This window comes from Chlamydotis macqueenii, chromosome 23 (genome assembly GCF_036417535.1).
Source record: "Chlamydotis macqueenii isolate bChlMac1 chromosome 23, bChlMac1.mat, whole genome shotgun sequence".
Classification (NCBI taxonomy): Eukaryota; Metazoa; Chordata; class Aves; order Otidiformes; family Otididae; genus Chlamydotis; species Chlamydotis macqueenii.
This window is the reverse complement of record NC_141578.1, coordinates 2,542,289-2,565,738: the sequence shown is the minus strand read 5'-3', so window position 1 is coordinate 2,565,738 and position 23,450 is coordinate 2,542,289. Positions and strand designations below refer to the sequence as shown.

Genomic DNA, 23,450 nt, shown 5'->3' with positions numbered 1-23,450 from the left:
GAGAGTATGAAAAGAGATTTAGGCAAAATAGGACACCCGCTAGTAGGGTTGTGCCTGGCAAGTACAGAAGCAAACGGCAGAGGGGAGAGAGAAGCTGCCCGTCTGCAATTTATTCACAGAACCCTACACGTGTGCAAGGCAGCGTGCCTGGTGTGAGCTCTCTGCTCACAAGGGCTGCACGAGCCAGCAGCACCCAACACGCTCACAGCATCTGTCCCTGCTCTGCGGGGAAGAGTGACATCTCCCACATTTTGTTTCTAGAACCAAGAAGAGCTGCCTGCCCCAGGAAATGGTGACCTACAGCCTGAGGTGAGCGCTGCAGTCTTCCTTCTCTGCATGTCCCCGCTGCAGGTCCCAGAGTCCTTCACCTACTTCATTTCTCATGCTTTGACTGAGGAAAAAACCAACTCTGTCTCCTCTCCTTCAGTTATTTTTTAAATTGTAGACTTTCCCACGTTCAGTGTTTATTGCCGTGCTCCATTCCAAGTCAATACATTGTCCACACCTCCTCTGCAAGCCTTCTGCAGTAGGAGAATATCCTCTTCATCTCAAAATCCCTCCCAGCATTTAAACGATGCTTTGTTGGACCCGCTTCCCTGGGCGATAACGTGGGCTATAAACCATCCCTGTGTGCGTGCATCCAGGTGCTGCAGGTCTCAAGTCTGGGCGGTCTCATTGGCCACCTAACTGGCCTGCCAGACCTCCAATAGCTAAGGCAACTTTTCCTCTGGACTTCATTTCATACAGAAACCTCCATCGGCCGATTCCCATACAGAACTTCAAGCAGTACTATGAGATGAAGACAGCAAGTGCTAACCACGCTTTTTTCCAGGAGTTTGAGGTGAGATGAGACTCCTGCTAGAGATGAGGTGTGATTTCCCCTCTAGGTAGCTCATGCCCCAGTAGTTGGGTGGCCTGTAGGGCCTCCTTGTCCCCAGAGACTAGGACTACTAGACAGTCTGGAAGGCCAAAGATTGGATGGACCAAGTGACCAGGCAGTTCCTTTGCTCAAAACCTATTTTGTTCAAGTTCTGGTAGAAACATGTGTTGTCTGTGTTGCGAGGTGAACTAGCACTGTCCATAGCTGCTGGTGGACAAAGCTAAGGGCCCTAGGCCTGGACTGGAAGCAAAGATGCTGAGTGGTGTTGCAATAAGATCCACTTTGACAGTGTTGGAAAAGAGCCTGCAGTCAAAAGGAAGGTGGAGGAGCACTCTCAGAGCTGTGAAATTCCCCGTGGGCTACCTTCACTGGCTTCCACTGCCGACATCTGCAGGCTCTGAATTGTTCTGCTGCCAACACCTTTGAAAGTCCCATCAGTGATTTCAAACCCTCCTCAGATCACCCTTCTCTGGCCTTCTGAGTGAGGACAGAGGCAGAAGCAGCACAAGATATTTCTGTTTTCGTGGCACAAGAGTTTCTGTTTTCTCAGCACAAAATGCTCTGAGCTTCTTGGTAGATTTCTGATTTCCAAGAAGGTTTGTTTTCCCCAATACTTGTTCTTGGGCTTGTTTTCTTTCAAATACAAACAGTGCTGTTGGAAAAGGCACTGGGGAACCCACCTATGGCTCAGAGTTCACAGGCCACACCGAGGGAGCAATTCCCTGTGCGTGGGTGACCCTCTACCTGACGGAGCCTTTGGCCATGGGCAGGGAGCTGGGCTGGCCAGGAGCTCTCCAGAAAAACATCTTCTCCCCTGTCCTACAGGAGCTGAAGGAAGTCGGGAAGGAACAGTCGAAGGTGGAGGCTGAGCTACCCGTGAATGTCTCCAAGAACAGATATCCCCACGTGCTGCCCTGTAAGTGCTGTCTCCTCCCTCCTTGCCCCAGCATCCATGGTGGGAGTTCACACTGCAGTGCACAGGGACGGGCTCACCTTGCATCGCTGCAGGTTCACAGTGCCTGGCTCCTCTCCTGAGAGAAGAAGGAGCCTTGAAACATGTCTCAGTCTCAATTTTCCTGCTGGAGATTCAGGGCTTAAGTGTTGAGCCAGCGCTGAGCCACCGTCCTCCTCAGCCCCTCCAGGAGGCTGCTGGGCAGGTGCTGTGTGAGCCCAGCTCAGGGATGAGTCTGAGCTGGAGACCAAAGGAGGACAACGAGTGTCCCATGTCTTCTCTGATGAGCCTCATGATACCATCTCTGCTTTCTTACCCTGCTGCTGACCCAGCTGGCAGGCAGTGCTCACCTCTCTGGGGAGAAGGTGCCTGGCCAAGCACAGACCCTCACTGCTGGCTGCATACGTGGAGCTAGCGGAGCTGCTGGGGTTTCTCCCGATGTGTTACCCAGGTGAAGAGGAGGTGGCCATGTCTTGGTGAAGGGCTGCCCTGAAGGATCAAGTCTGTACACTCTCTTTCAGATGATCACTCTCGGGTCAAGCTGAGCCAGCTGGGGGAGGATCCACATTCAGACTACATCAATGCCAACTTCATGCCTGTGAGTGCCCGCTTGCCTTCCCCCCAGAGACACGGCCATGGGGCACCATCAGAGAAACTCTGCCTGGATCGAGGTTGTGAGGGCTGGTGGGCAAGAGCTGCCACTGGAGCCACAGCTAGCACAGACGGGCAAGGAGTTGGGGGTCAGGCGAAGATGCATGGTTGCCCTGTAGCAGGGGTTGATGGAGATCATCAGAGGGCAAGTGCTGTGAATGCGGAGGTGTGAGTGTGGGGAGACTGGCGAGGCTTTCTGCTTTCTTCTTGAAGACTCTCCTCTTCCCATCCTCTCCCAGCTTACTGCCCCATCTGTCTGTCTGCTCTTTCTCCTTCTGGTCTGTGCAGCTGCATTTGAACCACCCTGGAGCTGTGCCCATGTCCCCCGTCCAGGAGATTTTCCCAGGTAACAGGCAGGGCACACGGCATGCACGTGCGGGTGTGTGGATCCGCGGGGCATGTGTGTGTCAAAGGGGCAAAGGCAGAGAACCAGCCTGCGACCTCGCATGCTCGCCCTACCTCCAGCTACGACTGGGGAGCACAAGAAAGATGCAGCTCTGTCTTTCTGTGTTTAGGCTGAATGAGGAACTGCTTGGAGGGAAACGGTGCGGATCACGCCTTTATTCCAAATATGTAGAGAGCACATGTGCGGCAGAGCATGCTTCCTGTGAAATCAGCTGCTTCTGAAATCAGCTGCCTGGCACCCGCATTTCTTCAAAAGGCATTGCTCCTTTTGCCACAAAGCAGACCAGGCAGTAACTCTGTCCCAGGGCAGCATCCGCCTGCCTCAGCAGATGCCAACTCCTTGTATCCTCCTCTGTGCAGGGCTATACATCCCAGCAGGAGTTCATCGCCACCCAGGGGCCCCTGAAGAAAACGATAGAGGACTTCTGGAGGCTGGTGTGGGAGCAGAACGTCTGCAACATCATCATGCTGACAGTGTGCATGGAGAACGGGCGGGTAGGTCAGCACCGCCAGCCTCCGCCAAGCCCAGATCTGGTTGTGTGAGCTGAGCCCAGAGCTGGGTGTGTGCCCTGCACCAACCCCTGCTCAGATATGGCTCCAGGCTGAGCATGGACCACACAGGTCCTTTGCTCTGGAGGACTCTGAGATCCAAACACAGGGGAGGTGGGGGAGTGCTGTGCAAAGCTCCTGATGGGAAAGGGAAGCACCCTTGCCTGCTCCCCAAGACCTGCTGATCTCCAGATGCTCCCAGGGAGCCGGGAGGTCACCCAGTGAGATCTGGGCCTTCACTAGCCTCACTGGGGCCTCATCTTGCCCGTGCTCTAGGTCCTCTGTGATCATTACTGGCCATCTGAATCTGCTCCAGTCTCCTACGGGCAGGTCCGGGTCCACCTGCTGACGCAGAGCAGCTCTGAGGAGTGGACCACACGCGAGTTCAAGCTGTGGCACGTGAGTAAGGACCCACGAGGATGGACTCAGGGACCTGTCAACAGCGGGGGGTTTGCATGGGATGCGATGGTGTTTCTCCTTGGTGGTGGTGGCATAATTTCCTTTCCCTGCCACCAGCGGGGTTCAGAGACCCACCATGGCAGGGGACCGTGGGGGAGGACAGGGGAGCAGGAGTCACCAGGCAGTGCAGCAGACCTGGCGCTGGCTGTTCCCTGCAGCTGGGCCAAGTGTCCCCAAGTCCCCGGGTGCTCCCAGGGCGGCGGGGTGCATGCATACCCCTTTTCCAGCGGGCTGCACACCAATCACCAACGTCCCCCCGGCAGGAGGGTCTCCGGGCAGAGCGGCACGTGTCCCACCTGCACTACACGGCATGGCCTGACCATGGAATCCCGGAGTCCACAACTTCCATTATCACCTTCAGAGAGCTGGTCCGGGAGCACATCCAGAGCACCAAGGACGCAGGGCCAACCCTCGTGCACTGCAGGCGAGGCTCTGCCCCAGGGGACGGCAGGAGGGGACGATGGGACAGGGCACGGGAAACAAGGGTCCTGCTCATGCCCGAACTGGGAGGGAAAGCAGTGCCTGGGAGACACAACTGGTCTGTAGAGGGTCTTCTAGTTGGGCATTGGGGATTACAGGTCTGCTTGCAGCCTGCCCCCGAGTCCCAGGGTACGGGGCAGCTGGAGATGGTCTGAATGGCTCCTCAGCCCCATGCTGTGCTGGGACCAGTGCTCTGGGGTGCTGGGACAGGTGCCCCATCTGGGAGCCATGTGTAGCAGTGGGAGGGGAGCCCATCAGCTGTGGTGTCAGGCAATGTTTGACCCTTGCTGTCTGTCCTCTCAGCACTGGGGTGGGCCGCACTGGCACCTTCATTGCCCTAGACCGGCTGCTGCAGCAGATGAAGGAGGAGAAGGTGGTGGACACTTTCGGTGTTGTTTACGCCTTGCGGATGAACCGCCACCAGATGATTCAGACCCTGGTAAGACCTCTGCTCCCTCTTCCCCCAGGCCTCTTGCTCCAGGACGTAAAAGCTAGCCAGGCTAGCAGACAGACGAGCTGGCCGGCCAGCCCCAGCACCCCAGGCTGGTCCCCAACCTGGCGCTGTGTCACAATGCCACTCAAAGCAGCAGCTCAGCTGGAGTGGAAATTGCTCTTCTTTGGGGGATCTCCAGCAGCTTCATGCCCTGCCAGACCCACAGCACAACATGTGTAGTCTCACAGCCCTCCCAGGAGGCTCAGCAACACCCCAGAGCGGCTAGGGACAGGATCAGGCCCTTTGCAGGCAACTCTTAACCCTCACCATGTGGTTGGCCTGTGATGCTGCACAATCTCATATTTCCAGTACTCAGGGTTGGGAAAAAGTATCAGTACTGCCCTTCAGGAGAAACGGACCCAGCAGAGGAATCCAGGGACTCTGAGGCTGAAGTAGCCAGCGCCTTTTGGGCCTGAATGTAGGGCTTTTGGGGCACGAACATAGGGCACCCTCTGCCCTCTGGGCAGTGCCGTACCCACCCTGTCGTGCTCTCTGCCTGGTGCAATGCTCTACATTGCCATCTGCCTTTGCCTTCCAGTCCCAGTATATTTTCCTGCACAGTTGTATCCTGGACAAGATCTTGGAGGAACCACTCCTGGGTTTATCAGGGACGGAGAGGTAAGACCCTGCTGCATTTTGCCTTCCACTCTACCCACTGTGACCCACAGTCCCTTCAGACAGCAGGCTGGGGTCCTGACCCCAGCCTGAGCCTCAACTCCAGGACAGAAGGACGGGGAAGCCCAGCCAGCTGTCCCATCCAGTGTTTGGAGGGATGTCAGCCCAAGCCTGGTTGTTCCCTGCAGCCTGGGGAGTCCAGCTTAGTCACTGGGGACACTGGGAGGGCTCGGGGGGAACACATCCTCCTTTCTTCCAGTGCTAATCTCCTGGAGTACGCCAGTGCCAAAGAGCTGCAGAGCTGTCCTGGGGAAGGCATTTCAACCAGCCCCTGACTTCCCAACCCACAGGGATGCCCTAGAGATGGGTTCAAACTGGAGGGTCTCATGGCAGCTGGGTGGCCTTGGGATGTCACTTTATCTAGCGGAGAGCAGGTTGGCATAGGCCAGAGCTGGGCTGGGGGCCTCCAAGGGTCCCAGCATTTGAGGGCTGAAGGTCTGCCCTCAGCCCCGTCCACCTACTGCAGACACAGCCTGGATGCTGCTGAGTTTGCTCACCCTTACCCCCAGTTTCTCTCCTCAGGTCCTGTCCCATCCCACTGAAAAGCTTTGCTCAGCACTACGCCCAGAAGGCAGCCAAGTCCCACATGGGCTTCCTGAGGGAGTACGAGGTGAGAGCTGTCCCGGGCAGGGTGCAGGGAGTGCTGCCATGGCCATGTGCACTGGGGGGACCTGGAGAGTGGTTGCACCTGGTCAGGCTGGGGAACATCCAAGAAGTGCCTCCTGAGTGGGTCCCATGCCCTGGTTTCCATGTGCCTGGTTGTCCTGGCAGTGTCCCCTCTCCATGGCATGGCGTCTCCAGGCACACAGCTCCCTCACGCATCCTGCACTCATCAGGGTCTGTCCATGACCCCCTCCTTTCCAGACCCCATGCAGGGTAGGGACCTCCCTGGACACCATTCTCCTACAGAGAGATGCAGCCATCTCCCGACAGTGTGGAGCAGCCCTGGCAGCCCACCCCAGAGATGGTCATGTAGCACCCCTCCTAAGGCTTCTGCACGTGCAGCTGTAACCACCCCTCTGTGCTGAGGCCAGATGTCATCAGGAGCCCCCAGTTCCTCCTGCTCCTCCTGACCGGTCCCTGCTCACTGCTTCCTCCACTCTCTCTCACCCGGGCAGACCCTCCTAGAGGTTGTCAAGGAAGAAGCCAGCTCTGCAACACCATCTTCAGGCAACCAGCAGACACGGCCCTCTTCCAGCATCCTCCCATGTAAGTGCTGTGATACCTCCCATCCTCTTCCTTCCTGTACCTGCCTGGAGCTAAGCTGGACCAGGGCTGGTGCTCCACAGTACGAGAAAATATTTTGACACACTGCAGTGAGTCCAGCAGAAAGCTACCAAAGTGTTTTGGGGGTGGAGCACATGATGTATGGGACTGAGATAGGTGGATTTATTCAGCCTGGACAATAGAAGGCAAAGGGGAGATCTTATTGCTACCTTCAACTAGAGGGTACAGAGAAACTATAGTCTTCTTAGAAGTGCATCTTGGAAGGACAAGGGATGATTTGGAAGAGTAATCCAACACAGTATAAGAAAAAAAAGAATTCCCATGAAGGTGGCCAAACACTGGAACAAGGGCCCAAGGCATCTGCAGGCTCTTCGTCCTTGGAGATATGCAGGTCTCCGTTGGCCAAGACACTGAGCAACCTGCGCTACACCCATCTGCTTTGAGCAGGAGGCTGGGATAGACCTGTCTTTTGGGGACCAATGTCCGTGAGCTAGGCCAGAGCACTGCGGAGGAGAGCACCTTTACAGAGAAACGGTGAATGGGGGTTGGATTTGTGCGGCTGTGCAGAGCCTGGCAGTCGGTCTGCAGGAGCTGTGTGAGCACAAGGCTGCACTGGATCCCTCCACCTCCCACGTATTTTGCAGACGATCGCACCAGAGTGAAGTTTTCCCTGCTGGATCAGGGCCCTTTCTCAGGTCTCCTGCAGGTGTGGCGTGTCCCGGTGAGTCGTAGCCCCAGCAGCGATGCCCACCCCGGTGCCTGGGTCCCACCGGCAGCGGGTGATGCTCCCCCTTCCTCACAGGGGCCCTGCTCCCTGCTGCCCGGTTCCTGCACTGCCTCACTGCTGCTCTGGTCTTGTGCGGACAGGAGAGGCCTGTGGGGACTGAGGATGTGTGATGTTCTTGTTCCCCGCCCAGGGCTGCAGCTCCAGCAGGGAGTATCTGGCTGTCCAGGGGCCTGACAAGTTGACCATGGAGGACTTCTGGACCCTGGTGTGGGAACAGGACATTCACACCATCCTAACACTTCTCCCATGGCAGGAGAAGGGGGAGGTAAGGTGCCACGCCTGTTCGTGCCGTGACAGAGCAGGGATCTGTTTAACGGAGCCAGAAGCTAGCGTAGCTCCAAAATTTAAACTCTCTTCACTGGGTGCTGATCCAGCTTAGCTGAAGCTGAACTTTTCCTGTGTCAACCGGCTCCCACTGCTTGTCATGGGAGACAGGTTCTGTCTGCCGTCCATGCAGTCCATGGCCCTGGACTCAGTCGTTACTCTCCAAGCTGCATCTCCATGGCACCCAAGGACAGCAGCTCCTGTCTCTGTCCATTCGAGGTGGAGAGCATCTGCCCAGCAGCCATGTGTTAACAGGGAAGCTGGCTGCAATCTGCTGTTGTTTCCGAAAACTCCCCCAGGGTTTAGCTAGGGGATGAACTCACATGAAATAATATTGGGGGTGCTCTTGGTTCAGGCCCATCACAGACCCCTCTGTGATGGTGACTGATCTGAAATATGGCAACTGTCAACATGAAGCCAAACTTGCTGTTGTGCACAGGTCCCAAATGAGGCGTGCTGGCCCCTGGAAGGAGACTCTCTCTGCACAAAGATGCTGACCATCCAGTGTGGCACAGAGAAGGTTGTCTCCGGATGGAGGTGTATCCAGCTCAAAATGAAACACGTACGTGTTGATGGGGCTGGCCTGGCTCCCACTGCCTGGGATGTTCGCTGCTAGCAAAGAAGTCTGCAGGGACAAGGGATGAAAGGTCCATGGGGACTTGTCTGAGCTGTAAGAGCAGAGTGCCAGCAGTCCACAAATGCAGGAGGGAGTCTAGATTGCAATATCCAGAACAATATCTGCTGAGTGGACATAGGAAATGCACGGGAGAGGCTTGGAGGCTTCCCCCGCCCCTTGCTGATAGGTCTTTCTGACCCTCTTTGAAAAGGCCCGCACAGTTCTCACTCTCCCTCTCAAGGGGCGGGTCAGTGCCGTGGGGAAGGAGGCACCATTCCCACCGCGCGGGTGATGGGCAATGCCCCAGCAGAGACTGCCTGGACAGCTTTACAGACGCTAGCCGTTAGCTCTGGAAAGCATCCGACAGCCTAAGGACTGGAGAGCTGGGACCCCTCTGCATCCAAACTCACTCATCCCTCCCCAACAGCCATGTCAACCCTTTGTGTCTCACCAGGAGAAGAAAGCAAAGGAGAGGCAGGTACAACGGTTCCTATACACACTCTGGAGCAGCAAGAAACAGCCAGATGTCCAGAGCCTGGTGGAGCTCCTCACTGCTGTCAGACGGTGCATGCCCCACCGAAAGAGAGCCGGTCCTCTCCTGCTGCACTGCAGGTACCTCACGTTACTGCTCTGTCCGCGGGCAGCCTCTCGGGGCTGGCACCCACCAGCTGCGCAGTGCCTTGGCATGGCCAGCAGCAAGCCTTCACCCTTCACCAAGGACCCCAAGGTTTTGGGGCATGTTGAGAGTAGGTCTAACGGAGCTGGGGAAGCTCTGAGCTTGGGAGGTCAGGTGAAGAAGTGCTCTGCCAACCGCATGGGAAAGGGGAGGGCAAATAGGGCTTGGCCAGGGGCAAACGTGGATGGAGCAGGCATTGCTGGGCTGAGGTGCCCAGGCTATCGCTGGGTTGACTGCTGGGATCCTGGGAGCAGCCTTGATGTCCTCATCTGCTTGCAGCCAGGGAGAACTCACAGTCCCACAGGAGCCAACACATCAGCACGTCGGCAGAGCTGGCTTGGATGAGGGATACAGTCAGCAGGGCAGGGCAGGCTGGGTCTCCAGGGTCCTTCAATGGGCACTTCGGGGTCCCATCCCACACGGGGCTTCCTAACTCCTAGACCTGTGCTCACAGTGCCCTAACCCCACCATACCCAGTTGCTGCATGCTTTCTCACGGGGCTGGTGTCCACTTCCGAAGAGGTTCAGCTTAGCCTGGCCTGGCATCAAAGACCCTCCCTCGTCCCTTGCAGCGGTGGTGTGAGCCAAATGGGGACGCTGATCTCCCTGGATTGCCTGTTGCACCAGATGAAAGCCGAGAGAACTGTGGATGTCTACGGGGTGACCCTCCAGCTGACAAGAAGCTGCTGTCTCATGACTCCCACTCTGGTAGGTGGTAAGGAGGAAGGGTGGTGGGGCGGACCAAACGGGAGGTTCATGCTGAGCTGCTGGGAGCTGGCAGCATACTGTCCCCTCCCCGGGTGCTCCCTGCCACCTGGGAGCCCGTGCAGCCTCTGCAGGGATTTGTTCCGTGCTTCCTCTGCCAGCCCCTGAGGGCTAAGGGCACTGTCTTTTCCCAGGAGAGGGCTTTCCATCTTCTTAGTTCTGAGTTAAAACAGGTTAAATTGCACGTGAGCTCAGGATAAATGCAAGGCACTCTTCCCGTTCTGCCCTGGACAGGTTTCATCCTACATGGCAAACCTGTCTGCTGACAGCAGTCTCTGGACACGGCTGTCAGCCCGGGTACCCAGAACCCGCTGGGTTTCCCCTTGTCTGGTGCCTCTCCCTGCCACATCCCCTCATTCAGAGCCTGCTCCCGGCCCCTGCCTGCTGCCGGAGCTGCGGCCGCCTGCGAGGGGGTTGGTGGGACACTCTGCCGCTTTTGCAGCTGCCCTGCGGCCGTGTGGGCTGTGGCACTATCTGATGGTGCCGCAGCCATGCCCTGCTGTGCCGTGCCACACAGGCCGCTGGCGTGCCACTCCTGATGGGTGCTGGCGGCGCAGATGCCCTCTGGACAACGCTTTCATTTGTCCTGACCGATGAACGAGCTGATGCAGCATCCCTGGAAACTCTCCCCACAGGGGACAGCAGACTTAGGGCAGATCTCTCCGGGGCTTCCCAGCTGCCGAGCTGCCTGCAAGCAGCTAACGGCGTTCTTAATTAATGTGAACCATGCGCATGGCGGGAGCCAGAGGAGGGCAAGGCGTCCGCTGCCCCTGCTTCAGAGCTCCTTTGTATTTCAGCAGCGATCTTGCCGAGCAGAGACACAATGTGCCCATAAAAGCACAGCAAGCACCGACCAAAAGCCACTGCCCCACTGAGGGGGGTCAGCAGGGGCAGCTGCCTCCCCAGATTGCCACAAGCAGTGGTCGCTGTGATCTCAGCATGGCCAGCGAAGGACGGGCAGGGCTGCCCTCCAGCCCCACGCTGCTGCCATGTGGCTGCCAGCTTCCTCCACCGCTGCGGGGATTTGCCGGGACCCCTTTACCTCTGGCAGGGGCACGCTGCTGTCGCACTGGGGACATTAGCTGATTTCTTTGAGGTTTAGTACCAAACAAGGGGGAAGATGAACCTTTGAGGGGTTGTCCATGGATAAGCACTCGGTATTTAAGCAAGCCCAGCTCCAGCGCGGTGCGTGTCTCTGGGGATGGGCTCTTGGATTTAGCCAGGCATTGAGCGTGCGTGGTCTGAAGTCAACCCTGAGCTGCCACTCCAGATTTCACAATCGGGCCAGGCTCATTGAAAACACGCTCTGGTGACCTAGAACCGCAGCCATTGTGTGATCCGTGGCTTTCCCAGCCCTTCAGTGGGGCTAAACCCACCGCCGGCGGGGGAGGAGGCTCCTCGTGACTCGCAGCTTAGCCAGCGCATTAGGGAGCTGATCGGAGGCCCCTCTGCGGAGTCCCTAATCCCCCTCCTTCCTGGCTGCCGTGTGATTCCAACCCGCAGCACTGGCAGCCTGGCCCTGCCTTTCAGCTTTGTGCAGTGCCTCCGCCCTGGTTTACCTTCCCCACACCTTGCCTGTCCCGGAGCCCTGCCGTGGCGGTGGTCAGGCCTGGCTGTTTTGTAGCCACGCACCATTTTGGAGCAGCGTGGTGTTTGAGCAGAACCCCGCATCAAATTCACGGTGGACTTCAGACCTCTGGACCCTCATTTGGTGCTGATGGATCATTTTGGTGATCTTAAAAACCGAGAGACAATGCGACTGGACTAAAACCACCCAGATCTTGTTGTCTACCTCTGAGGGCTTGCAGAGATGTACTCTAATCTGCTGTCAGCCCCTGGCTCAGGTACGCCGAGACTACCACCAAGGGAAAGTCCTGCTCCAGAGGTCTTCCCTCCTGGCCCCAGGTCACTGCCAGAGCTCTGCATCGTCGCTGTAGTTGCTCTTCGGTCTTGTTTTGGATGCAAGCGCCACAGCACATCCAAGAGCCGCTGGGGCACTTTGAGGAAGTCAGAGGACCTTGTCCTTCTCGTGCCGCAGCGCAGTTTGGCTTCTGGTGTTGTGAGTGGGGATAATGAAGCAGGAGGAAACAAGCATGGTGTAACTACAGCTCCAGGCTCGATTCTGCCTTTCTGCCAGCTCTGGTGACACAGGACAAACATGAAACAACCATTTGGGAAAGCAAATCCTACTTTGCCATCAGACACTTTTTTAATTAGGACCTTTTAAGGCAAATTGCAGGGTCAGTCCTGCAACCAGGAGGTCTCTGTCAGAAGCCTGACTCCAGCCCCCGCTTTCTCTTTTGCAGGACCAGTACATGTTCCTGTACACCTGTGTCCGGGACATCGTCGCTCAGAAAGAGCCCTAACACCACTCGGCGCTTCCCGGCACCGTCCCACCCTCCACCTCTGCGGGGCCCTGTGCGGAGCCGGGAGCTGGGGTGAGAGCACCGTGGGGCTCCTGAGGCCAGCAGCGAGAGGGGGCCCACCCCAGCACTGCCACCAGCACGTCCTACGTGGTGTTAGAAGTGACGGGGGTCTCCTGAGTAGATGGGCAGTGCTGTCCTGCCAGGCACTGCCGCAGCCCCTCGGTGCAGATATGGCGAGGGTCTGGGTGGGATGCTCCCCTGCTTTGACCATCTCCTGGGATTCCTGGTGCCTGGAAGGTCTGTTACCCCCACTGCAACACCCAGCGCCAGCTGTGGGGGTCCTGCGGTGCCCCTGCCCCTCAGCACAGAAGGGGCAGCCCTGGGCTCACTCCTGGACAGCCCGGCACCCGCGGGCTGCTGAGGTCTGACACAAGCCCTGGGCACCGTGGTCTCCGTGTGACCATGGGCGCAAGGCGTGCTGAGGTCTCAGACACGGCTGTGGGCAGAGCGTGGTGGGAGCTGGCTTTTCTGGGCTGGTGGATCAGTCTTAGATATAAACAATAAACAGATCTAGGAAAGAGTGTGCTCCTAAGGGGAGATTGGCTTTTGTGGAGTCTCAATGATGCCAAGGCCTTGCAACTGTTCCTCACAGAGCAGCCGTATCCCTCGCTGTGGGCAGCAGATGGGGTGCCCTTGGCCAGTCCAGGTACCACAGCCCAATGCACATAGCAGCTTCTGCTCACTCTCATCTGCTCCTGTTACTGAGGCAGCATCTCCACGCTGAACCTCCAACCCACCCACAGCTTTACGAGGAAGAGAGACATTTTCTGATGAAGCTTGGTCTTGAAGTTATGAACCTGCTGGCTCCCAGGAGCCAAGGAGCAGGGCAAAGCCATCTGGTCCAGCTGACATGCTGGCAAGCAGCTGGCAGCCCTGTGGCTTCTGCCGAGCACTGGCTGCTGCCCCAGGAGCTGGGCTGTCCGTGCTGCCACACGAAGGGACACCATGCTCTGGAAGCAGAGATGGCCGTGCACAAGCTGAAATTGCAAGTGGCGACTTGGTTGATTGAGCTCCAAGTGAAAGCCAGAAGAAAGAGTTAAAAAAAAAAAAAAAAAAAAAAGCAAGTGGTTTCACAAGGATGTTCCTGGGGTAGAGAATAACTGTATCTGGGATCCCCTTTACCCTCCTTCACCCCTTCAGGCAGCAAGAGGTTATGGTGCAGTCTCAAAGCAGCACCCCGTCCCAGTCAGGTCCACACGCCCACCCATAGTACCATGGCCTGCAGGAACTGCCTTAGGGGTGAGGAGACACAGCAGCTACGATGAGGAGGTCCCAAGACCAACTGCAAGGAGTAGACAGCCCCAGATGGGGGACTGGGTTGACCACTCATCCTACTGCCTCTGTGTTTCCACAAACAGCTTCTGCCTCTTCCAAAACAAGGGTCCTACTGAGAGGGACACGCAGGGCCACCGAAGCACGGACAACCATCAGCCATCCCAGCACTGGGACAAAGCCTCGGTTGCCTCAGGGTTCGACCCCCTCCTCCCAGATAATGTTTTTCTCCTTGGCAGTTGCTGCACTCACCCAACTCCCGTCCCCACCAGTGCAGCCCAGTTGCCAGCCATATATGTTCAGGCCAGAGTGGGAACCTGCCTGCGTCCCTTTGTACCCGCTGCCCACACGTAGACAGCACACAGCGAGGTAGGAGCAGGCTCTCCATGCACAGAATATCTCTTCCGTACTGCAGGCAGGGCTTCCCTGCTGCTCAGTCCCCTCTGCCATCCTCCCTTCCCTCCGTTCCCTGCTCTGCTCCCAGCTCCGAGCTGCAGCACTCATGGGCTAAAGGAAATCCAGATGATGCACAGCCTTAGCCCCACACAGAAATGTTTTTCCCCCATGTTTCCCCTCACCCTGGACACTCTGTGTGTGCAGTGCTGTCTTCACCGCAGGCCAGAGCATCCTGAGTAGCCCACGGCCACCCTCACCCACCCTGACCTGGTAACTCCTACCTGTGCTTGTGCTGCAGGATTCAGAAGTGTGGCAGCAAGGAAATGCTCGCTCCCAGCGACGCCCCAGCCCAGCAGGCAGGAGTGGTGGGGTCAAGCTCTTTGCTGCTCACGGGGTGCTGCCATCTTCTACTGGGGCACCACGGGAGAGCACACCAGTGTGTGCCTGAGGCCTGACACAGAGCAAGCAGACTGCTGATCCAGACAGTGACGTGCACGTTGTCCGCCCAGAGTTTCGGCTGACAGGCTGGTGAAGCTTAGATCTGCCCAGCAGCAGCACAGGACCTCACCAGTGTGTTGAGGGTTTTATCTCAAGAGCCCCTGAGAAGGCACAGTCTCAAAGACCATGTGTCCTGCCACAGGCGCAGAGGACCATCCTCCTCAGACCTCCATCAGAAACAACTCTGCTGTCCACCTTTCACCCTCCAGCTCCAGCCAGCCTTAAAAATAGTTCCTGACCTACAAGACAGACCTGTGAGTCCACAGTCCTCTAACAAACACCGACAAGGACGGTGAAAGTGCTGGTACTTCCACATCGGCAGCCAAATCCCATCCGGTTGTTAGAGTGCTCTCCTCGCCATCTTAGCTTCAGCACAGCTGACCTCCAAAGCACACGAAGGCAGAGGTCCCTGTGCAGGAACCTAGATCAGCACCTGCTGACTTAGGAAATGGACTGGTGCTCGTTCCCTCAAACAGGGGAGAGATGACACAGACCTGGATCCAACCCCAGCATCTCCCTGCAGCTGGACACTGCGTGTGGCTCTCATTTGCTATGTGTGGCCCAGAAACCCCAGATGCTGAGCACGGTTCCATCTCAGGGGAGTGTGCAGATGTGAGCTTTAGCCTGGTGCCCAATAGATTCTTTTTCAAAGTGCAGTCTCCACTGAACACCGAGAAGCATTTATATCTACACATCCCAACGTGATTTATGGTGTGTAAAACACCTCATGCTTTTAGTCTCAGAAGATTTAAAAAATGTCTGTGGAGCGCTGTGACCTGGGAAGTGGGGTCAGTGACAGTGAGGATGTTGAGGAGCAGTCATTGCTGTGAGGTAGCAGGAGCCTTGTGAGGGGCACAGAAGCAGATTACTGGGTGGTCACTGTTCCTTTGGCTGTTTGTCACCTGAGGTTCTGCAGAGACAAGCCCTCCCTTACTCTGCCAAGAGCAGCTACCAGGGTGTCCCAATGGCCTGGCCAGGACTGCATCCTCAGAAAGGGGCAGCTGCCAAGGATAAGGAGGGGCAGGGCCTCCCCATCCTCTCTTTTCTATTTTTCTGCAATCAGAGCTACCCTGTGGCTTTCAGAGTCATTATGCCTGGGGCTTTGCTCAAAGCCATATTCCCCATGGAGAGGGTCTGGGTCTGGCTCCACAGCTTGTGGCTCAGGAGAGAGGCCTCAGAAGAGGACAGTATTCCCAGGAATGGCTTGTAGGTTCTTGCCTTTCATGGAGAAGAGCAGAAAAACATCCACACAAGACAACTTGGCCATCCTGCAGTTCACCCTTAGCTGGTGTCAGTGACCAAGCAAGATGGGGAGTGAGGTCTGCTGGCACCTGCCCCACACCATCTCCCGTCCCAGCGGGGCTCCGTTCGGCACAGCACGACCCATCCACCTCGACAGACGGGCTGCTGCACCAGGATCTTCCTACAGCCTCTTGGGAAAGTGCTCACGGGTCTTCTGCACGTCCCTGCACAGAGATGGCCGTCCCAGCCATGGGGCACAGCAACCAGAGCTGGGCAGGGCTGGTGCATGGACCCAGGGCTCGTGCCACAGAGTTGCAAGGGGCACTGGCTCTGAGTCGTATGGAAGCAAGCGAAAGCCACAGCAGAGGAGGCATGTTGCTGTCTGCAGAGCTTCCAGAAGTCCAGGAGCAAGCGATCCCACAGCCCTCACATCCGGCTAGCACAGCACAAGTGTTTCCAGCAGAGCCAGCAGCCAAGGTGAACCTGCAGACATCGGCAGCTAAAGCACAGCTGCTCTGGCAGGTACGAAGGGACCTGCTCAGCAACGAGATGGGCACGGGACAGGGATTTGTCACGCAAACCGGCTGACAGGCTTTGCCCAGTGAGATCGGTACGGCTGCGTCTGTGGCACAGCCCGCTGCTCCGCGTTCCACGTGCTGTCTAACAGGAGGCCGACTTGGTGACGATGACGAATTTACGACCTCCCACCCACTGCTGCAGTGGCGTCTGGAGCCACAGATGCTTACAGAGGGTGTTGTGGGAGCTGTGGTTTGGATGAATAATTTTCCAGCCCTGCAGCTCAGAGCCACGAAACCCAAAGAGGGAGAGAGAGACAACAAAACAGTAAAACAAAACAAGCCTCCAGCTCGGGCCTCCCAGAGAGTTCTGGACCGTGCTGTGTTGTTCTTCACATTTAGCCTGCTCCAGTCTGGCAGCATCCAGCCACCACCCTCCTCCATCAGCCCCCGTGCAGAGGTCAAGGCCCTGGAGATGAGCAGCACCGTGCCCCGCTTTGGACCCCGCTTCCCACCCCTTTCTCCTCCTCCCATGGCTGCCAGAGCAGGGGCAGACTGGCTGAGCATTGCCAGGTGACAGGACAGCAGGGGCACCCAGCCCTCGGATCTCCGTGGGAGCCCACTGGTGACTGCTGGGCCACCACAGCTCTTTGATCCCACAGCTTCTCCATTCACCGATGCTGACTCTCTTCCCTAGGCTCCCCCTGTCCTCTGCTCCCTCCAGGGCACAGGGAATCCGGCAGCTGCCATGTCTTTGCCCAACACAGTGACAGGGCATTGCTCCCAGCACAGCGAGCCCATGGCACCCTGCCGCGTCCCAAGTCGGGCACCTCTGTGACATTAGGGGCCCGGTGCCAGGCTGTGGCTGCCCCAGCTGCAGCCATGGTGCAGGGATGCCCGCTGCTCACTGTCTCCTTCTGAGCTGTGCCAGTGCTGGGGAGCAGCAGGGTTGCAGCCAGGATCTCCAGCATCGTCTCTCATCAGCTGCTGCTATCAGTGACCTCCTGGAGCGCAGAAGTGCTGGGGCCAGATAGATTTGGGGCAGGTCTGAACTGCAAAGGGAATTTCTCCTGGGACAGCCAGGTAGGACCAGAGCTGAGATTCCCTCTTCAACATCCTGCTCGTACATGTGCTGGGCTCATCATGTCTTAGGCTCCCTGACCCAGTTGATGCAGGGACTCCACAAAGGAAGGTCTTCAGGGATGTAGGACACTGAACCAGGTGTCTGGTCCACCTAACAGGTCTTCTGCCTAGCTCTGCACCTCTGTCCTTCTTGTCTGCAGGGCATGGAGCCGCCGGGCTGCCCCATGGCTTTTTGCAAGCAGGGCCTCCCAGAGCAAAGAGTTAAAGTGCGTCTGAGGCTTGTGCTATCCTGTGCCCTGGGCATCGGGGAGGAACCCTCCCTGTCCCTCTCTGTGATGTCATTGGCACCTGCCCTTCCCGCTACCAAGGATCATGGATGCCTTCAGTCCTCTTTCTTCCCGTGCCCCAGTCAGGCAGCTAGAGCAGCATCTCGGGCACTGGGGCTTTCTGCTTGTTTGCAAGTGTCTGCATGTACATTTTGGAAAGCCTCTGGGAGCCCTTGCTGGGCCTGGACTCCCTCATGGCCTGACTGTGGTATTGCAGCCTTTGGATGGCCCCGATGGCAGCAGGGGCACAGGGAACATTCCTCTGGCCTTTGCTCCCGCGCCCGAATGGCTCCCCGGAGTGTGCCCTGGGCTTACAGACACGTCCGAAGCACCAGACTCTTGGCTCCTGCCGCATTGAGCCCAACCCGGCTGGCCTGGGCTGCATCCTGCTCTCCCCAGAGCCTGGAGGACCAGGGATAGTAAGAAAGTGTGGGGGACACATCATGTCCCAGGAGTGATGTCTCCGCAGAGGTATCGTAGATGAGGTGGTTGAGTGCATGCCCTGGTACACATGGGCCAGTTCTGGCGATATCTATTTTTCTCCAGTGCCCCTGTGCTTTGTGAGACTGCCTGCATCTCCTCCTTTCCCCTGCAAGCCCTTCTAGAGGGGCTGCCTCTCTGTTGTCCTCTCCAGAGTACAGCACAGTGGGGTCTCGATCCCTGCTGTGACCTTGGCAGTGAAAAACAGCCAGCATCATCCCGGTCTGCAGTAGGGACTGGTTGTCTTTGGAGATCAACAGCGAAACTGGGATTCCACTGGGATGATCCTGAACCCTGTGAAATCAAGAAGGGAATAAAAGGAGGGCACAAACAGTTGTCTCATGGGAGCAGGGCAGAAGACACACACTGGCACACGCTGAAGACAGAAATGAACAGCCTCCAGCCTGTTGGGTCAGCTAGCACAAGCTGTCTTCCAGCTTGGGAAGGTCCCTGGCTGGATGTCCAGGGCATCAGCAGCTCCTTGGGAGGAGCGACAGCACAGCACTGCCCATCACCTCCCTCCGCTCTGCGGGAAGAGCATTACTGAGTGACGAGGTCACAGCCCAACAAGTTGTCCTGTCTGGTCCCACAGAGTCATTTTGGCTCTATGGGAGGGGACACCAGCGCCTGTTGTAAGGGTTTATCTGCAGCCCTGTCCTAGCTGTATCTCCACAACCACTTCGTTAGCCTTTACATTCCAACAGCTCTGAAAAGCCTTGCCAGCCACAGTCCAGAGCCCAACGCTTGTTTGGTGTTTCATTTCTGGTCTCCAAAGCAGATTTGGCCAGTGCTGGTACCAGAGTCCCAGCTCTCCTCGGGTTCAAGGCTGAGATCCAGAGCCAGACCACCCCGAAGACGTCGCGCTGGCGTGAACAACGCAGCCCTTTCCCACCACCCCTGCCCCTCCTGTTCCCCTGACCACCACAGGCAATAATTGTGCTTGCAGTAGCTCACACGACCTGGACCTTGTTCCCCACTTAGGCTGCATTCTGAATTTTCCCTTTTTTTTTTTTCCCCTGCTTTTAAGTAAGCTGTAGGAAGACTTGTTAGCCACACACAGTGGAGGCAGCAGGAGAAATGTCATCGGGGATGTCACCTGCCATCCAGAGACACCACCTGCTAAGGTGTGATGGGTGTTTGAGCCCAGAGTCTCAGCTCCATCCTTCCAAAGCAGGTCTCTGCGAGCCGGGGGGTGCAGCAGAGCGTGTTGGGGAGCCCGGCTGGGTGAGCGGAGATTTGCTCAGCTTGCTGTGGAGCAGCGCTCTTCTCGTCTCCCCAGACCACAGCCTGCCGCTAGAGGACAACACGCAAACGCCTGTGAGCCTTGCAGAAAAACATCCACTGGCATCAATAGGAACGAGCTGGATCTGCAGCTCCCAGCGCCTTTAACAAGGGCACAGTGCAGCCCGCATGGCTCGCAGCAAACTGCAATTTCAGTGAGAGCTGGCTGAAAAGCGACACTTCCACCCCAGAGGGACTAATTCAGAAATTCCAGGTTTACCGTGGAAACATCAAAGCTCTCTGGTCCAAACGACTTGATGTCCAGACTCTTGGTTTTGCCAGGAGCCGGGCGACACGCTGGAATAAGTGAACACTTTGAGTATTAACATCTATTATCAGCTCTCAAAGAAATGAGACATGGAAATGAAACACCACAGCCGAGCTGGAATAAAAAACAAACAGAAAAGTCAAAGCAAACGGAGACACGCAGAGCAAAGCCCTCCAACTTTAGGCTGTGTTGCTCCAAAAACAATGTGAAAAATGTCATTGCAGTCAATGCCTTCCTGGGGAAATGGCTCCGTTTCAGCAGAATGGCAGCTTTCAATAGGCGTCTCTTCAGTGTGATTTTTTTAAAGAGCTCTATTAATAGTGTGCTCAGCCAGAGCCCCGGATCCCCAAGGAGAATTCGCTGAGCGAGAAACTGTTAGGAGCTTGCAATGCGGTTGGTGTCTGGCTGCTTAGGCTGGAGAGAGCGAGACGGGGAAATGGTAGATAAAAGCTGCTGTGGTGGCCAGGAGCAGTGATAGACCTGACACTTTCTCCAGACTGACACCAAATTCCTGGCTGGTGTCCGAGCACATCTGGCCATTTCAGCCCCACGTCAGAGCTGGAGGGGAAGCTTGTCAAGGAACCCAAGGAGGAACCCTCTCCAAGGAGGGCTTCCCACCTCCCCACCAAGCCCTCCTCCACCCCAGCAGTGTTCTACATTTGGAGCTGCTAAGACACATTGCAGACATTTAATTAATGGCATATCCAGAACTGCTTATGATGGAAGGGGTTTAATTCCAATTAAATCAGTTCCTGCTCCTACACCAAAATCCTTGCTCCTCTGCGCTCGGTGACAAAGTTTCCACTGATTTTAGCAGCAATAGGGTTTCAGTCCTGAAACTGCAGAATCTGAGTGGACTTTGCAGATGAAGTGGTTTCAGATCCCGCATCACCCAGCCCAGGAGCCCTCAGCCAGGGTCTGTGCATCAGCCTCAGGGGAGGAACACACCGGCTCTGATGGGAGTCCAGGTCCAGCTCGAGCCCAGTGACCTGCTGTCTTTCCACAGCGTGAGAGACCCATGTTCAGCTGCCGTCCCCGATACAGACAAGATGCACGGCTCTGTCGAGAGAGGCACAGCACGGGTCCAGCTGTGGGGGCAGACTCAGCCGCTCTCACCAAACCCGCTGCCGTGGGAGGACGGCAATGGCCCCGGCCAGGGACATCGCACCAACCCTGAACAGCGGCCACAACCAGGAGGGAGGAGCAGAGAGGCCACGCAGAGCTGGCCTTCGCAGCCTGCTCCCATTGCAGATCCAGCACCCTTTTCTAAGCAGGTGCTTCTGCTGCCCCGGTAGCAGAAATCCTGTTTTGATGCACATCCCATGTGTTTCAGGACACCTTGAGGCCCTGGGCTGGGCTGGCACAGGCAGCACCCCCCTGCTAAGCCAGACCTGCTCCCTTCTGCTTGATGGATCTCCAGATGACGTAGTTTCAAGCCCCCACTCAACAGATTGTTCCTCTGCTTTGGCCGCTGGCAGCTTTACTCAAGGTTAGGAAGAGCTCTCGGAGCAAACCGGCCGCCTGCTCCTGGCACCAGCTCCTGCAAACGCAGCTCACGCGTGCACCTGACCTTGATCTGGGCAAAACCAGAGCAGGCGGCGCGGCTGCAAGAGCACCGCGTCCCCCCGTCCTGGAGAGCTCTCTGGAGAGGGCACCCACTGCCGCTGCGTCCCCCCGCGTCTCCCACCCGGGCCCTGCCCCGTGCCTGGGGGCTGCTGGTGCGTGGGGGCTGGACCGCAGGACAGACAGACCTGCAGCCCCGCAAACAGCTCCTGGTGAGCTCATCACTCCCCTCTCCCCAGCAGCACCCTGACTTCCCAGTTGCAGCTGGGTTTAGCAGCCGGTGCGGACACACAGAGTCCTTTATCTGGGGTTGTGTTTCAGCGTCCCAAAGTCTGGAGCCCTTGAAGTGCTGGTTGGGTGCTCCTGCCTCGCTATTTATGCTCCTCTGCCCCATCGGAGCCAGCTTTGCCTTCCCCTGCCCTGCTATCTCACAAAAACCTTGTTACAAAACAAGCACAGGTCCCGGAGCTATGAACAGGTCTTTATTTGTTGAGGTTTCTTTTTTTTTTTTTTTTTTTTTCCTTTTCTTCCTTTTGAATGAAATTCCTGCCAGCTCTAAGAGAGAGAGAGGGAAAGAGTAGAAAGTTTAACTCCTCCCATTGGAGTGTCTCACGCCCCTGCCCAGCCCTTGAAATCCAATAACCAAGATCATTCAACAATGCCTCCCCTTCCCTGGCTGCATCCTTACCACACTCCGACCTGCGGGAGATACCCTGCCCGCTGCGTGCGAGGCAGCGGGGTCGCTCCCTTCCATCCAGCCGAGCCCCGGGATCGCAGCGAGCCGGCGGCTCCTCGCACGGTCCCCGCCGCCGCGGCCAAGGCGAGGATGGACAAGCTCTTCTTCTGGGGCGTTCTTCTGGCCTCCTCTGCCCGCGTCCAGGCGGTGCCTGCCGAGCAAGGTGCTGCACCCTCCTGCCCACCCCAGTGCCACTGCGAAGAGGATGGCATCATGCTCTCGGTGGATTGCTCCGAGCTGGGGCTTTCGGAGGTGCCTGCCAACCTGAGCCCTCTGACAGCTTACCTGTAAGTACAGCCCTTGCCGTTTCTTTCGCAACGCTTTCTCTGGACCCCTTCGTCAGCTGCAGCTCTCCTCCAGCTTGGAAGTTCATGCCACATTTTCCTGAAATTAAATTTCCTCGGGAAATTAGAAACAAAACAACAACAACTACCAAAAAAAAAAAAAAAGGCAGCTATTGCTCCAGGACCTGCCAAGCCAAGCCAGCTCCCCCTCCTCCCTGCGCCCCTCTGCAAACGCTGTTTATATTGCGATGTTATGCATGCTTTGCTTCTTGATTACAGCGGATCAGAGGAGCTGATTTGCTGGGTAGATTCTGATTGTCTGAGAACATAATGGAGTATTTATACTGAGCAATTAGTGCAAACTGCTCTGGGATCCTTCTGTCAAACATTTCAATAGTTGTGATAACTCATGGCTTTCGGGGGTTTGGGTTGAGCTGGCCACCAGCAGTGCCCAAGCTGCCTCTTTAAAATGAATATTAACGTCCTACAAGAGGTGTGGGGGCTTTGGTAGGTTTTTTGGTGGTTGTTGTTGGTTTTTTTTTAATTTAAAAGTTCTTAGTTATCTGAATGTTTCCCATCCGTTCTGGTATTAACATCCCAAACGGTTAAAGGACCGCAGGGACTGGTGGGTTCGTTTCTGGTCTCGGTGGTGCCATCTGACGAGTGACGACTGAGGGTGTCCCCAGGGTGAGCGAGGGACTCTGTGGGAGGACCTCACGGTTTGCTGAGGAGAGGAAGCACTTCTCAGGGAGCCAGGCTGGCCCTGGCACGTGCTGGGGAAGATGCTTGGTCTGTTTGTTCGCAGAAAGCGCTGCAGCCGTGCTGCGTGGCAGGTAGGCTGGTAAGGACCTTGGCTTTCCCAGCCAGGGATGCAGCTACGGTGCTGCCAGGGGAAGCCGTGTGTACCACAGTCACGCAGGCAACCGGCATCATCGTGCTGAGAGGGTCTCGTGTCCTGGTGTGGCAAACAGACTGTGTTGATGGTTTTCTGGTGTTCTTGGATTGTCCTGAGACGCAGTGACTCAACTGTTAAAGCTGATCCCCCTAACCCATTCAGGGAGGGCTTTGCAAAGCCAGGTTGAAGCTTCCACAGCTGGATAAGAGCTTCTCTGCTCACCCTGCTTGCCGAGGAGCACATTGTG

General features: G+C 56.8%; 2 protein-coding genes and 1 long non-coding RNA gene across 5 annotated transcripts in view; 2 read left to right on the top strand and 1 right to left on the bottom strand.

Moving 5' to 3' along the window:
* The window catches only part of LOC104486801 (receptor-type tyrosine-protein phosphatase V-like), a 32,860-nt gene extending 19,975 nt beyond the window's left edge, over positions 1-12,885 (top strand). For 2 of the 3 annotated variants that reach the window (XM_086765851.1, XM_086765850.1), the window contains exons 23-39: positions 262-309; positions 748-841; positions 1,706-1,796; positions 2,354-2,430; positions 3,249-3,383; positions 3,714-3,836; positions 4,160-4,320; positions 4,680-4,815; positions 5,408-5,487; positions 6,067-6,154; positions 6,663-6,753; positions 7,416-7,492; positions 7,689-7,823; positions 8,322-8,444; positions 8,953-9,110; positions 9,746-9,881; positions 12,245-12,885. In XM_086765851.1, coding sequence (XP_086621977.1) covers positions 262-309; positions 748-841; positions 1,706-1,796; positions 2,354-2,430; positions 3,249-3,383; positions 3,714-3,836; positions 4,160-4,320; positions 4,680-4,815; positions 5,408-5,487; positions 6,067-6,154; positions 6,663-6,753; positions 7,416-7,492; positions 7,689-7,823; positions 8,322-8,444; positions 8,953-9,110; positions 9,746-9,881; positions 12,245-12,304 — 1,813 coding nt within the window. In that variant the 3' untranslated portion in view covers positions 12,305-12,885. Of the gene's footprint in view, positions 1-261; positions 310-747; positions 842-1,705; positions 1,797-2,353; positions 2,431-3,248; positions 3,384-3,713; positions 3,837-4,159; positions 4,321-4,679; positions 4,816-5,407; positions 5,488-6,066; positions 6,155-6,662; positions 6,754-7,359; positions 7,493-7,688; positions 7,824-8,321; positions 8,445-8,952; positions 9,111-9,745; positions 9,882-12,244 lie in introns of those variants that run through there. The other variant, XM_086765852.1, reaches the window with a different exon arrangement.
* An 8,863-nt stretch (positions 12,886-21,748) lies between these two features.
* Positions 21,749-22,116, bottom strand: LOC147597968 (uncharacterized). Its single transcript, XR_015260985.1, has 2 exons — positions 21,977-22,116; positions 21,749-21,843 (listed from the first exon to the last, which is right to left on the bottom strand). It is a non-coding gene; the product is annotated as an uncharacterized LOC147597968 (long non-coding RNA).
* The window catches only part of LGR6 (leucine rich repeat containing G protein-coupled receptor 6), a 138,159-nt gene continuing 136,655 nt past the window's right edge, over positions 21,947-23,450 (top strand). The window contains exon 1 of the mRNA XM_086765586.1: positions 21,947-22,311. Within this exon, the coding sequence (XP_086621712.1) occupies positions 21,947-22,311 (365 nt within the window). The remainder of the gene's footprint in view (positions 22,312-23,450) is intronic.